At 48.9% G+C, this 14,864-nt stretch overlaps 1 protein-coding gene across 1 annotated transcript; it reads left to right on the forward strand.

Moving 5' to 3' along the window:
• ENO1 (enolase 1) lies at nucleotides 1-12,499 on the forward strand. The gene is made up of 12 exons (XM_057375983.1): nucleotides 1-62; nucleotides 3,778-3,871; nucleotides 5,092-5,187; nucleotides 7,197-7,255; nucleotides 7,779-7,848; nucleotides 8,022-8,155; nucleotides 8,284-8,506; nucleotides 9,980-10,177; nucleotides 10,418-10,619; nucleotides 10,991-11,099; nucleotides 11,488-11,546; nucleotides 12,029-12,499. The coding sequence occupies exons 2-12, from the start codon at nucleotides 3,787-3,789 to the stop codon at nucleotides 12,096-12,098; spliced, it is 1,305 nt and encodes a 434-aa protein (XP_057231966.1). The 5' UTR covers nucleotides 1-62; nucleotides 3,778-3,786; the 3' UTR covers nucleotides 12,099-12,499.
• Nucleotides 12,500-14,864: the final 2,365 nt, after the last annotated feature.

The following is a 14,864-nucleotide window of genomic DNA, read 5'->3' on the forward strand; positions in this document are numbered from 1 at the left end:
TCTCAGTCTGAGCCGAGGCGGTGACGGCGCTGCGGTTGCTGAGCGGGGCTCCCGGCACAGCGGTGAGTGCGGCGGCCGCTGCGGCTCTCGCTCTGCTCCTCACGGGGCGAGAGGCGCCGCTTTCCCTTCTCCGGGTAGCAGCCGTAACAGTCCCCGCGGGATGGGGCCGGGCCAGGCTCGGTGGTCCCCGGAGAGCTGCAGGCCGTTGTGTGTTCCCGCAGCACCGGCGGGGCAGGGAGGGCCTGCGGCGGCCTGAACCCCGGCAGTGTGTGGGGGTGGGGATTAAAAACGGGGGGGTGTGATGGGTCAAAGATGGGCCGAAATCGGGGTAATATGATGGCTCAAGGAGCGGGGACAATCAGGGGAGCATGAGGGGTCAAGGCATCCTCAAAGACAGTGTTTAACCTGTTTCTCTTAATCATTAACAGTCACTCTCGGATTGCGTGTGGTAATTTGGACCTTTCCCTCTTTAGGATGTCCTTCAGGTTCCCATCTCAAATATTTAATGTTTGCTGGCACTCTGGTCTGTGCCTGATGTCTCTTAGCGGGTATTTAAGTGCTGGTTGTGCCAACGCAACGCTGGTGGGGAGAAGCACCTGGAAGTGCATCTGTGGATGTTGAGGTGTGGAAAAAGAGCTCCCTGTTAATCACCTTGCCTCGTGCAGGGCTGCCGGAGAGGATCCTGGGCTTTCTCGCGTTCCGTTACTCGCCTGCTGAGTCACAGCGCAGAGCCATGGCTTTCTGAGCCTGCCAGGAAGCAGTGAAGTTTGTCATCCAAACCCTGATGAGGCTGAGCCAGGGCAGTTTCAGGCCTCCATCTTACAAAACACCCAGAGAGAAAGTGGTTGAGCGTGTCTGTGATTTGCTCCCTGCTAGGCATTCTTCAGAACCCGTTGGATCATGTTGCAGGGGTAGAGGTGAATTAATAGTCTGCGGAGTGCAAAGGAGCAGGGTTGGAAGGTGCACATTTGTCCAGTTTCTAGGAGTGCTTTGGCAGTGGAATTGATACGCTGGGATCTGATAGAGTGCGTTTAAAGGTCTAAGCTTTTTTCAGAGCACCGGTGGTATGAGAGTTGGGGTCATAAGGACCTTTAAGTGTCAAGAGAGACTTCCACTGATAAATGTGGCAGGCCTGTAATAAGACACTCACTAGGGCAGTTATTTCTGTGGCCAAACTTTAGTGTTGCTTTTTAAATCTCCATTCAGATGCTTACAGTGCTCAGCCTTAAYGCTGCATTGATTTTAGAGAAGTGTGGCTGCAAAATAGCTTACAAGGAGAGATTTTGGTGGCAAGGCTGTCTATTAAAAAAAAAATTTTTGGCAATGGTTTTCAATTGGAGTAATCCCCAGTTGAGAATACTACATTCCCTGTGCAGGGCATGGAGTCAAATGAGGAATAAGTGGTGATTTCTTAGATTTGAGCTGGCAGTGAAGTGAGTATCAGAGCTGGCAGTGAGTTGTAACTTAGCCTTGGAGTAGGTACTCACACACGCTGCTGAGCAGGCCAGGAGAGCTGGAGTGTGTGCCTTCTCCCCTGAAGGGAGACAGTGACCTTGTCAGCAGATTATGCAGCAGAAAAGGCTTTAAGGCAATGTGCTCGTTAAATACCACTGTGGTATTTGCGTGTTTGGCAGAGGACAAAGGTCTGGTCACAGTGCTGCTGTGACCTCTCCTGCCTTCAGTCAGCATTTCCACAGTTAAACCTGGGCCCAGGCTGACCCTTGTGTTCTAGATGAGTTGACTCGGTTGAGGCAGAATGCATTGTGCTGGAACAAAAAATAAAGCATGAAGAATTTCTGGGGTGGTGCAGTGCTGTGAAATGCCTCTTTCTGCAGAAAAGGGAGGGACTCKTGGAGAGGTCGTTTGTCAAGGATGCTCGAGTGCTGTCTGACCTGGCAGAYATTGCTGGTGGAAGCTCTTGCAGTGTCTATTCCTAAAGTGCCTCCTCTGTGAAGGTCAGCAAACAGCTCTGAAAGCTCCTGTSAGCTGGTTGTGCTTTCAAAGAATAAGGCACTTGAAGTTTTATATCAAAGCCATGATTCTGAAAATGAAAGTGATGTTTAGCAGGTGCCTGCCTAATAAAYTCTGAAAGCCCTTTTTGAATAGGTGGAGATTCTTCCTATTAGCCCTTGCTCAGTGCATCTGCCGAGAGATAAGTGTTAGTGTGGGTGGGACAGATAAGTGGAGAGTTGCAGGGATTTATTTCTAGCTTGTGTGTTCACTGATTCAAGCTTAGTAGTGGCAGCATGAAGGTCAGCTTGAAGAAGTTGTCTTGCTTGATATTTTAGTCATATCGTGTGTCAGTGTGTGGGTCTGGCTGAAATCTTAGCTTGCAGGGGCAGGACAGCTGGAAGGGACACTTAAAAGCCAAGGGGGCAAGCAAATGGCTGCTTCTGACATGGGGAGGGCAGGGTTTGCTCTGGGGCAGGATCAGTGCGTGATCCCCCTCACACAGACTGTGAGCAAGCAGCAGCATTTCGAAGGTCATGTTTTTTTAACTTCCCGGTAACTGTGGAAGGATTCATGACCATTTCTGTAAACAGGGTTGCCACCCACACTGGCTTGCCAAAAAAACAGCWTCCAGATAGTTCTGCTTCTGAGGCTGAGCTTTCTTCTCTGCAGATGGACTGGGTTTGGTGCCAGTCGGTGGCTTACAGGCATGTGTATGACTTGATTTTTAAAATGTAGCTGGGCTTACATAAGACTTGCCTTACTGCAATTTTCTGGAGTGTATATATGTGAGAAGGGGGAATAGGAAATATTCAAAGGACTGTGATGATTTTTATTAAGAGGAAAAGTTAAGAGGAAATACTATTCCTGTAAATACTCAACAGGGTGTGACTATTAATGCAAGCTCTTAATGAGAGCTGTGACTGTGACTGTTTCACCATYGGTTCCGTTTGGCTCTGAGCAGCTGCTCTGCATACTAAGGGCTGTTGCACTTTGGTCTTTTATCAAAAAACACTTAACTGATAGCWGAGATTTGCTGTTTTGGGATCGCTTGGCTGCTCTGACGTGGGGAGGTGACTTTAGAGCTCTCTGGAAACAAGAATTCTGCATTTAGACTGCTCTTCCCATCTAAGGCGAGACTTGTGTCTCCCCAGTGTTTGACTCAATTCTCACCAAGTACAAAAAGTTTTCCCAGTTGAAATGGTGTGAGGTGATGTTTGTGAAGTGGCTGTATGACTGCAGGGTATAAAAACACAGCTGATGGCAGGAGCAGTCCTGCATTCTGTGAGGCCCTTGGGTTTGTGTTCCTGGCACCCTGGGGCTGTGTGGGAGAGCTACAGGGCAGCTCTGATTTTATTAGAACTGTAAGGAGACAGATCTGCCACCAGAAAATCATGTGTAATATTAATAACTGGATTCCTTGMTGAGAGATGCTGAAGCTCCCATTTTCCATTCAATTTCTGTGGAGGTTTGCTGTCTGCCAGGAGCTTGCATTTGTCATTGGCTCCTATTGTTCTCTTTAGGGTCTCATGATACTGCAGTGAGGTCACTTGGAAACCTCAAAAGAGACTGTCCTTTGCAATCTAAGGAAGTAATTTTTTTTTTCTTTTTTAATGATAAAAGTCATGAGACACTTGAAGAGGTTGCCCAGAGAAGCTGTGGCTGCCCCATCCCTGAGAATGTTCTGGGCCAGGTTGGATTGGTCATGGAGCAGCCTGGGCTAGTGGAACGTGTCCCTGCCCATGGCAGGGAGTGGGATGGGTTCARCTTCATGGTCTTTTTCAACCCAAAACTATTCAGTGAATAACTCTAAACTCCTCTTTTCAGGTACTAAAAATGTCTATTACCAAGATCATCGCCCGTGAAATCTTTGACTCCCGTGGGAACCCCACTGTTGAGGTAGACCTCTACACCAACAAAGGTGAGTCCTCCACGGCAGGTGTTGATCCCTGTCTTAGATCTGATAGAACTCAAGGCAGTTAGAAGCAGTGCAATTGTGCTTACTTCTTCCTCCATRCATAAAACTTGTTGGAACTTGCTCTGAGACTTGCAGGAAAAGCCTCTGCCTCATTCTATTGGGATGAGTTTGCTGAGCTCAAGTTCCTGGYCTGGGCAGTGCAGGATTTTTACAGCCCAAACCTGCCTTCTTTCCCTTGCCCCAGCATAAACTGGGATAGGCCTTTGTTCCTGTCCTTGAGCAGCTGCTCATGGCCCTGGTTGTCAGTGCTCCCCAAACTCTGTATGAGTGTGCTTGAAGTTTMATTCTTGATTTGTGTGCAGTCCCTTTCTGTAATGACAGAATCTTCTGCTGCAGAGTTAWATTTTGGGTAATGGTTTCTTTGCTTAAGTACTCGGGCATGACTAAAGAACTTGTCTAATTGGGCTTTCACATGTAACATCTTACATTTTTAATTATTGTAGGACTTTCCCTTGGTTTGTTAGTTTTCAACCCACATCTGATAGGATCTGACAAAGGCATTGTGCARRCTCATACCAATGTGGTTTGGTGGAATGAGCAAACACAATGGCTGTAATACACTGACTAAAGAGCTGATCTTTCTGCCTCAAAAGATTAATGCAGTCATTTAATGAGACTGCCCCCACTAAGCTCTTTGATTTAGTGGGATAAGGGAAAGACTGGAGGCTGAAGTTGGCATCTTGAACCCCAGGCAGAGCAGGCTCCARTGTGCAGATTTGCTCCAAGTTCAGCATCCTTGGCTGAAGGAATGGGCTGTCTGGGTGGCTCTGCTGTTGTTGAAGAGCTCAGAAGTCCTGTTAAAATAGGTCTCCTAATTTATGCCTATCCTAGAAGAATTTAAGAGCTTGCCTTGTCTGAGCTCAAAAGTAGATACAATGCATGAAGCTGTGTTTTTGTAAGGGGAATGGATGACTAACTGAAGCTCCTGAAATGCACAGTGGAAGGGGTCAGTTTGCTGTTGATCAGTATGAGGGAGATGCTGAGGAATTGGTGATGCTGTAAATGAGCAGACAGCCCTCCTCTGATCCCTGTGTGTCCCAGAGCTGTGGTTCAGACATTGCCTGTCCCTCCTGCAGGGATGTGGCAGGCTGGGAGGGTGTCTGGGTACAGCATGTTTTGTGGGTTTGAATGTGCCAAGATGTTTTTTTTTCTGTTATGACCAGGTCTGTTCAGAGCTGCTGTTCCCAGTGGTGCCTCTACTGGAATCTATGAAGCTCTGGAGCTCCGTGACAATGACAAAACACGCTACATGGGCAAAGGTGAGCCTGGAGCTGGGTGCTGCCCTGTGCCAGGGCTGTCACTGCGAGTGCTGGGCTCCTGTGCCACTGTCTGTGCTGTGTACGAGGCCAGGGAGGTGACAGGGAGGTGACAGCAGCCCCTGTCACATGTGGGCTGTGAGCTGGGGATGATGTGAGGGTGGCTCTGGTGCTGGTGACAATGGCTCTGGTACAAGGTGTCCATGTACTTTGGTACCCTGCTCTTGCCCTGTGTGTCAGAGTACAGAGTCCCTTAGCAGTGTYGTGAGGGTATCCAAACTGCCAGCTCCAAAAGCCTTGGTCATCCTGCACTTAATCACAAGGGCTTTTAATAGACCCAATTTTCCAAGAACCCTTAAATCTGTCAGCTYTGGCACTGCAGACTCCTTAGATCCCAGCATGTTAAATCTTCAACCTGTGGTTTTATGTCTCCTGCTGTCCACTGCTAATGTGCAGCTCTGCACTGGAAATGCTGGAAAGTTCTTCTGTTTCAGACCTCACAAAAACTACAGCCCCTCTGACTTTTTGTCTGTCATTACAGGTAGCCAGGTACTTGAGTTTGTGTTAATGATACAATATTTTACTTCTCTGGGGACTGGTTGTGTGTTCTGAAAAGAAACTAAACCCAGCCATCACCAGGCTGGCTTGGGAACAAGTATGAGTGAGAATGAAATATCCTAGTCATACTTTTTGTGATTATTCTGAGAACTTGGACAGTCAGGGCTTCTTCTTAACTTGCTACTCTAAAAGCATTGGGGTTGCCTTTGAAGTGTAAGCAATCATCCTGACTTTTGGCTGGRAGAGAGAATTATTTTCAAACTTTGCTGCCAGTCAGGTGAAAAGAAGCTGAAATATTTTTGCCTGCTAAGAAAAAGCAATTAAAGTGGATAGCTACTGAATTGAACTTGGAGGGCCTTGTCTTAGAAGATTCATGGTTGTTAATACTTSAACACAGAATAAACTCCTGGGTGATTGAATATCCCAATATGCTGTTTGTTGAGGGCACTTTTTGTTGAGAAGAGTAAATGTGTATTTACCTCGCTGTGCTAAATGTGTGTGTGCTYAGACCTGTTAAATCTGATCCTATGGGCAGTTCTTAATGACATTTAACTCGACTGTAGTTAACAGGCTGTGGCAGCTGAAGGGCTTTGTCAGCTGGGAAATAACAGGAGTTATGAAAAAATAATCATCAAATGGCATGAGTTGCAGATAGCTGGTAGGCCTTTTGTAATAGAGATCTGCAGACTTAGACCATTTGAAGAAGCAATTACTGTGATTTAGGATGCAATTAGCATTCACCATTCTGAAGCTGAGGTTTTTGGAAGTCTTTAAACACTGCACAATAAATAAGGTGATGCTATAGCAGTTTACAAAACAGTGCCAGATAGTGAAGTACCTGAGCTGCTGCATGTGTAACTTGCAGGAAAACCTTTTTTCATTCACCTTACTCCTAGATTGAGTAGGAGTTGGCCCATCCTGAGGTTTGGGTCTGCAGTGSTGTTGGCAGAGTTGGGTGGAAAGCCCAAAGAGCCTTGCACAGCTTCCTCTGCTCCTCGACCCTTTTCTCTCCAGTCCACTGCTCTGTACCAGACTCTTGCTGCCTGTTTGTGTCCTCTCTTGCTGCCTGTAGGGTTGGCTGTGAGTTTTCACCTGTCCCTTGGTTCTGTTTCGCTTCTGTCAGGTGTCTCCAGAGCTGTTAAATATGTTAACGAGTTCCTGGCCACAGCACTGTGCACACAGGTAATGGATGTGCTCCCAGTGCAGCCCTGGCACTCGGATCAGTCTCTCCAGTGCATGGCCTGGCAGACTAACCTGGCATTCCCAGACAATGCACCCTTCATGCACCTCCCAGTCCTGCCAGGAGCTCTCAGTTCACACTGGGCTGTAAGCTCAGGTTGGACTGGGGTTGGAGTAGCATGAGGTGATATTCCTGGATGTTCCTGTTCTGAGATCCCCTACTAATCCCTGCATAACCTGRGTGTTGACCAGTCTGATTTGCTTGTTCCTTCCAGGTGTATCAAAAGCTGTTGAGCACGTCAATAAAACGATTGCACCTGCACTGATTAGCAAGGTAGGAGCAATCTGTCTTCTCTTAACATTCCTGCAGCCAGGCAGKGTCCAAACCATCACCTGGTGCTGTGTGACCTGGGGTATCAGCCTGTGTGTCAGAGTGCATGTCAACAACTGACTACAGCAATTGTTTTACTTAATTTACTTAATGAGTGCATATCTAACATGTAATGAAAGTATCCAGCAGCCTGGTGTTGCAGTGTGCAGAAACTTCAGCACCTGGGAGCTCCAGTGGTGTGAAAATAGGATACAACATGATTTATGCTTCAGAGAGTGGCTGAATGGGAGAGGGGCTGGATTTTATCCAAGCAGGGTAATTTGGGAGGGAATCTGAGGGGATCTGGAAAAGTCTAGAATGAGATTCCTGTGTGCTTTGTGGGCACTAAGGAACTGCTCTGTTCAACTCCTGGGAGCTGCCCTTGAGCAAGTTTTGGTGCCTGCCAGGGATGAARATGCAGTGGTAGGTGAGGGTTTGTGGGCCTGTGTTTGGTGCCAAACAGTTTTTTGGTTGCTTCTCTTTGCAGAATGTCAATGTTGTGGATCAAGAAAAGATTGACAAGCTGATGCTGGAAATGGATGGGACAGAGAACAAATGTGAGTGGGCTTTGTGTCACACTGAGGGGTGAAAAGATGCAGATGGGTTTATAGAATTCTAGTTCACCTTACCAGAATCAGCAGCCAGTGTATGGCATAATTCAAACCATGGGCTGCTTTTGTTGAGTCTCTTTTTATAAAGACCTTTCTCTAAATAATTTTTCCTATTTCAGCCAAATTTGGTGCTAATGCCATCCTGGGTGTGTCTCTGGCTGTGTGCAAAGCTGGTGCTGCTGAGAAGGGTGTCCCCCTGTACCGTCACATYGCTGACCTTGCTGGAAATCCAGAAGTCATTCTCCCAGTTCCTGTAAGTCCCTGSGTGGGCCTTGCTTTGACTTTAGCCTGGTGGTCTTGGGTCAAGCTCTAGAGAATGAGGAGTCTGAATTTAAGTTACCCTGATTCATTCCAACTTGGTTTTTCCTGTTTTTTTCCAAGGCTTTCAACGTGATCAACGGTGGCTCCCACGCTGGCAACAAGCTGGCCATGCAGGAGTTCATGATCCTGCCCGTGGGTGCTGACAGCTTCAAGGATGCCATGCGTGTTGGGGCAGAGGTGTACCACAACCTCAAGAAYGTCATCAAGGAGAAGTATGGCAAGGATGCAACCAACGTGGGAGAYGAGGGTGGCTTTGCCCCCAACATCCTGGAAAACAAAGAAGGTGAGAGTGAGCTCAGTGTGGGAGGGCACATAGCTGGAGAGCTGAGATCATGCCTGCCCAATATCAATGACAAACAGGATCAAAGGTGTAGAACTTGCTGTTTCTTACTCTGACAAACAAATCAAGATACTCTATTGATGTGGTCAGGTATTCCCTTGGTTATCACTTTGTGCAGCTTGACACAATGGTTTTTACCTCAGTGCTTGTTACTCATTTCTGTAGCAGCTTAAGGGGCTCAGTGGGTGCCCTTCCAGCTGAAAAGTGATGTGGGAACATCTGTGCACTGCAGGTTTTCTGGAGGTCAGCAGTCAGAGATCAGTGGAGTTGTTTTTCTGCAGACAATGGGGCAAAGCAGTTTGTGCTCTGCCTGGTCATGTGTGGGAGGGCACGAAGGCTTCCCTGGGAAGATGAGGCAGTTGCTGCTTCCATGGCCAAACATTCTGCTCAGGAGCCTGTGGGAGAGGCAGTTTGTCTGTGGGAARCAAAATAGCTGTTCCTACAAACAGAGGAGCTGTTTCCCTGCCCCTCCAGAAGCAGAGCTGATAACAGGGAGTGCAGCACCAGAGCTCAGTGCAGCTGCCTGTTTGGAAGATACTGAGGCAGCACCAGAAATTGTGTCATTTCTGAGTCCCAGTGTCACATGCAGCTCTGCTGGGTCTGTCCCCTTGCAGACATCAGTGAGGRTGACCTTGAATCACAATTACATTCCAAGGAGTTTTTGTTGTTGCAGCAGCTGCTTTTGTAGTTTGTGCTACATTAGCTTCTTACAAAACACAACCAAACATTCACAGACAAAAACCCAAATGAAAAACAACCCAACAACAAAAGAAAACACTTGATCTGAGCTTCCTGCTGCAAACAGCCTGGCTTAYCCCAGCTGTTCCCTGCAAATCAGGGAGAGTCTTGTGGGTTGGACTCTCCCAAGCAGTAGCACAGTAGGCTGCTGTGGCCAGAAAGGTCCAGAAATTTCTGCTGAGTGGTTGTGTCCCCTCTTCTGCAGGGAAATGTGCACATGGAGACAGGTAGATGCCAAGAGGGGTCTCCTGTGCAGTCAGGCTGTATCTCCTTGCTCAAAGGGTTTGGATTCTCACCACTTCYATGGCCAACACCTGATGTGGAGCTAAAAGGGATTAGAGTGCAGTCACTGCTTCCTGCCCACATGCATAAAGCTGAAAGAGGATGTGGTATCATCTAGTATTAAGCTTTCTGGGCTGACATGTAGTCCTGCCTGAAGAGATTAGGAATCCCATAATGGAGTCTCAAGGGTATTACAAGCTAAAAGCAGTATTAAAGTAATATCTTGTTCCAGTCAGTTCAGAAGTGGGAGAGTTTAARAACCCTTTCTGTGCAGCCTTTGGGCTTTCTGTAGGGGTAATGGAGATTCTTTGCCAAATGACTGTGCTGCTGTTGGGAAATGAAGAGCTTTGGGGTTAAGATGTTTGGCAGGAACTCAGAAACACCTCTGTGTTGCAGCTCTGGAGCTGCTGAAGACAGCCATTGCCAAGGCTGGCTACACTGACAAGGTGGTCATTGGCATGGACGTGGCTGCCTCTGAGTTCTACCGTGATGGAAAATATGACCTGGACTTCAAATCCCCTGATGATCCCAGCAGATACATCWCTCCTGACCAGCTGGCTGACCTGTACAAGGGCTTTGTCAAGAACTACCCTGGTGAGTTTTCCATCAAGGAGAAGCACAGTAGTGGTGAATAGGGGGTGGTGCTGAAGGAAGGAGTGGGGCTGCAGCCCCTCTTACAAGAAAGACTGAGAGCTCCTGCCTTCCTCAGCCTCTTAGGGGTCTCAGCAATGTTCCTGGATGTGGAACAGTCCTTGTGTGCAGAACTTTGGAACTGCTCATTCAAACAAGACCTTTGTGCTGGCGTTGTCCTAAAGCTGCTGTGTCCCTCTCCAGTGGTGTCCATTGAAGACCCCTTTGACCAGGATGACTGGGCTGCCTGGAAGAAGTTCACTGGCAGTGTCAACATCCAGGTGGTTGGAGATGACCTGACTGTGACCAACCCCAAGAGAATTGCCAAGGCTGTGGAGGAGAAGGCCTGCAACTGCCTCCTGCTGAAGGTCAACCAGATTGGCTCCGTGACAGAGTCCCTGCAGGCGTGAGTTCTGCCTTTTGGGCCAGGCCTGGGTGGGGCTGGTTTTAACTGGGGGGGGGGATGGACATACAGACCAGATCTAGGGGAACAGAAATSTGGTGATGGGACATCTCCAAAGGGAGAACAATTATTAACTGATACATTAMTAACTGGTAGAGAACAGTGACAAGTTAAACCTGTACCTTCCTGGTCCTGATGTSACACGGGTGAACAGTTTCACAGGGTGTGAGCACGTGTGACAGCAGCTCCTGATCAGCAGCTGGTGCTGTGATCCTGCCCTGTACCAAAGGGCAGTTCTGTGCTGCCCCTTGGCACTGGAGCAGAGGCTGTGGGCACAGGGTGTGGTGTGAGCTCCATCTCCTGCTCTCTTGCAGCTGCAAACTGGCCCAGTCCAACGGCTGGGGTGTGATGGTGAGCCACCGCTCTGGAGAGACAGAAGACACCTTCATTGCTGACCTGGTAGTGGGTCTGTGCACTGGCCAGGTCGGTATCTGCAGCTGCTGCACTTGGGCTTTTTGCTTGATGAGAGAATTTGGTGGGGAAGGCACAGCCATGGTGTGCAGGTTTGCAGTGTCTGTTTGCAGGGAGCTGATTTGTTAATGGAGTGTGACTTGGGAACACCTTATCTTGTGCAAACTCACCTTTAACCAGCAGTGTAAAACATCTTGGTCAGCTCCAGTGGCTGTGCTGGGCTTTCCTGGTCCTGCAGCTGACACTGAATGAACAACCTTTGCTGCTCCCAAGCTGTTTGTGTGGGATTGTACAGATACTGAGCTGATCCTAAACAGAGCTGGTGATGATGCTTTATTACTCTGAATGGTTTTTTGTTGGAATTTGGAGTTCTTCACTGACTCTGTCATTTCCCTCTCAGATCAAAACTGGTGCCCCGTGCCGATCTGAGCGTYTGGCCAAGTACAACCAACTGCTGAGGTGAGCCTGGGCAGGGAAAGGGCATTCAGTGCATCCTGAGAATGCTTTGGGGGCACAGCTKGGGCTCTGCCCCTCACACACACCCTGCAGCTGGAGGACAGGAGCTGTTGGGTGTGGTTGGGTGGGTTCAGAACAAATCACACAAAGCATCCTGTGATGCTGGACTGAGACATTGTGCTCTGTGCATGAGGCACTTCCCTTGGGCTGGCATTGCATGTGTTTGGGTTGAATTGTGTCAGGGGTGTGGCACTGCCCCCCTGTGCAGTGTTTGGGGACCCTCCTTGTCCCCGTGGTGCCCTCCTTGTCCCCGTGGTGCCCTCCTTGTCCCCGTGGTGCCCTCCTTGTCCCCGTGGTGCCCTCCTTGTCCCCGTGGTGCCCTCCTTGTCCCCGTGGTGCCAGGGAGGGGGTTGGCTGCTCAGGGTTTGGCCCGTGGCTGTGCACAGGGCTCTGTGCTGACCCCTTTTCTCTCTGTCCCTCCCCAGAATTGAGGAGGAGCTCGGCAGCAAGGCTCGCTTTGCTGGGAGGAACTTCAGGAACCCTCGTGGCAACTAAGTGTGGATGAGTCCCCCCGTTCTGGTTCAGCACTAGTTCATTGACTTAGCTCACAATTATCTGTACTAGAAAGATAAGGGCAGCTGAAGGAACAGACCAGTCTGCAGGTCCTCCTTTCCCCCTAGGTGATGATCCCTTCACCCAGTGTTTTCACCATCTCTGATCTGTTAATTGTAATGCTCTGCTGCTTCTGTAGAACAGTCCGTGTGGGTGTTCTGTGTATTTAACACCCTCAGGGATCTGACATTGTGACTCTGGGCATAAACACTTTAGTTCCCTTCTCTGCCTGTCTGATCTTCAACGTTTGGAGCTGTGTGATTTGCAGTGCAGCAAGAGGTACCTGCAGACAGAGACAGTAGTGTTTTTACATGTGATAAATAAAAGCATCAACAACCCAACAAYGTGTGTGACTTTGGGTTATTGGGAGAAGCGTGGGGACCACGGATTCTGACCTCTGCATCATGGAATCATGGAATGCTTTRGGTTGGAAGGRACCTYAAGGCTCATCTTGCCCTTTTTCCTGGATTTTGGTAAGAGGTTCTTGGGTGATTGTTACTCTGTGACCCGAGTCCTTTCCCAGGCAGGAAAACACAAAATTATTACACAACCGAGCGAGAGGATGTCTGAGCCATTTCTTGCTGCTTATGGGTTTTTTTCCATAATGTYAGATTAGTAAGAAAAGCATTAATTTCCGCTGCAGTTAATGATTGTTGGTGTTTTGGGAAGCGATTCCCGGCAGTGCCCAGTGCTGCCCTCCCGTGGCYGCTCCGGGCCCTGCACTGCGCTGCCTCGAGTCACTTTGGGATTTTTCAGAATTTAAATCGTCCCGGTGGAAATGTTTTCAGCCGTTTGATGCTGCAGGGCACGGGCCATYATCTGCCTTAAACTTCAGCGAATATTCTCACTTCTAGTGTGGGAATAGAACAACCTTCCCTGGGTGTTTGCAACTGTTTCCTTGGGAGATTTATCTCCTCTGTCAGGTTCCTCTTAAGAAGAGCTTTGCTATAAATACCAAATTTAGCAGCAAATTTAGCAGCACAGGGCAAAAGCCTTGTCTCTCACCCATTTGTCCTTTCCCCAGGTCGTGCTCTGAGCTGGTAGCCCCCTGTGGCAGATTTGAAGCCCACTGCACTTTTCACACTTAGCTGATCTCTGAATTAGACCTGTTAAATGAATAAACCAGCTAATTACACACAAATCCTATCAAGGGATTTTTCTTCCCTCAAAGAGGCAGACTATAATATCTGCAGAATGGTTTAGGAAGCTTTTTAGCAGAGCAGCACCTGGCACTTCAGTAAGTGAAGTCCAAATGCTCAACCCCCTCACCTGGGCCTTTATTTCCACCTGGTGATTTTCTTTTTAATAAGCATCAGAAAGCGAAAAGAGCTGGAAAATCAGGTCACTGATYGCCATAAATCAACGAAAGGCTGAAGGGCAGTGATGAAATGAGTGACAGGAGCAGGRCCTGGCACGGGGCAGCCTCACCCATGAGGGGGAAAGGAGGAAAAAGGAGAATTTGTGCTCTGTGCAGGTGAATTGTCAGAGCTGGGAGTGCACAAACCCCCTCCAAATGGAGCCAGCCATGAATTCATTATCGCTCACACCTTGTCAGAACAAGGTGGAGGGAACAGTTACAGGTCAATTAAGGTGTGTCATGCCTTAAAATAACCGGGAAATGCAGGGTTGGAGCGTGGGTGAATCAGCCCCGYGTGGATGCTGTGCTCACCTGGCCCATCAAACCCTTCCAGAAAGCTTTCAAGTTCAAGCTCAGACTATTTGGGCCAGATCAGCGAGGTGCTTCCAGCTGCAGAGGATTCAGGCTCTCCCTAATGAGGCTGCAGCGTTGAAAGGAGTCCCTGGCAAAGGAAGAAAAGAGCCCCGAGTGGGGAAGTGCTGAACCGTGGGGCTGGGGTTTGGAGATAAGAATTTTAAGCGCGTTAGAGAAAAGTGAATGATTGGTAACGCYGTGTGTGTTTGGAGTGAGGGGAATAAGTGAATAGGGAACAAGATTTGATTGCTGAAAATCAAGACCTGAACCTGCAGAGCTGGAGAGGGGGAGAGCTGTGTGTGCTCCTTAATCAGGGCTCGGCTCCCGCTGCACAGCTCCTCACCTTTCTGCGCTGTCCCCGCGGAGTTGGACTCGAAAGGCTGTGCTTTATAACAGAGAGCAAATGTGGCACAGCCAGYGGCTTTATTACTGCAATAATTTGCAGGGATGGCACTCCTCGGAGCAGAGCAGGCATCAGCTTAGCAAACACGAGCTGGGAGGTTGCTCTGAGAATAGCAGGAAGGTTTAAAAGCAGAGAGAGCTGTGGTGAGTGATGAGCAGAGGGGAGAGCAGGCGCTGCTTTGGGGAGCTGTTCAGGTAACAGGATTTATAAAGGACTGAAAAGGAGTGCAGTGGGACAGATCTCCCGTTCCCTTCTGGCTGTTTCTGGGTGTGTGCAGTGGCCCTGCTGCTCCAGCAGTGATTTCCTCATTTGGTTTCTGCTCTGCTCCAGGCCCTGTCTCAGGCCTAAATGACTTCTTTGTGACACACTTGAAGTGTGTGGGGGRCAAAATCTCAGGCCTAAAGCACAAGGCCCAGGCTCAGCTCTGTCTGGAAGCACATTTCATCATGCAGGTGCCAGTTACAGGCTTGAGTTACAGCAGAGAGGAGGAACACRGGCTAATTCTGCGAAATAAAACCCCTGGACAGAGGCCAGGCAAGATGACACCGCTGCCAGTGGCTGTGCAGGAGCAGCGGGGCCAGCGCGGCTCCCGGGG

This window comes from Malurus melanocephalus, unplaced genomic scaffold (genome assembly GCF_030028575.1).
Source record: "Malurus melanocephalus ecotype Western Australia unplaced genomic scaffold, MMel_1.1 scaffold_266, whole genome shotgun sequence".
NCBI lineage: Eukaryota > Metazoa > Chordata > Aves > Passeriformes > Maluridae > Malurus > Malurus melanocephalus.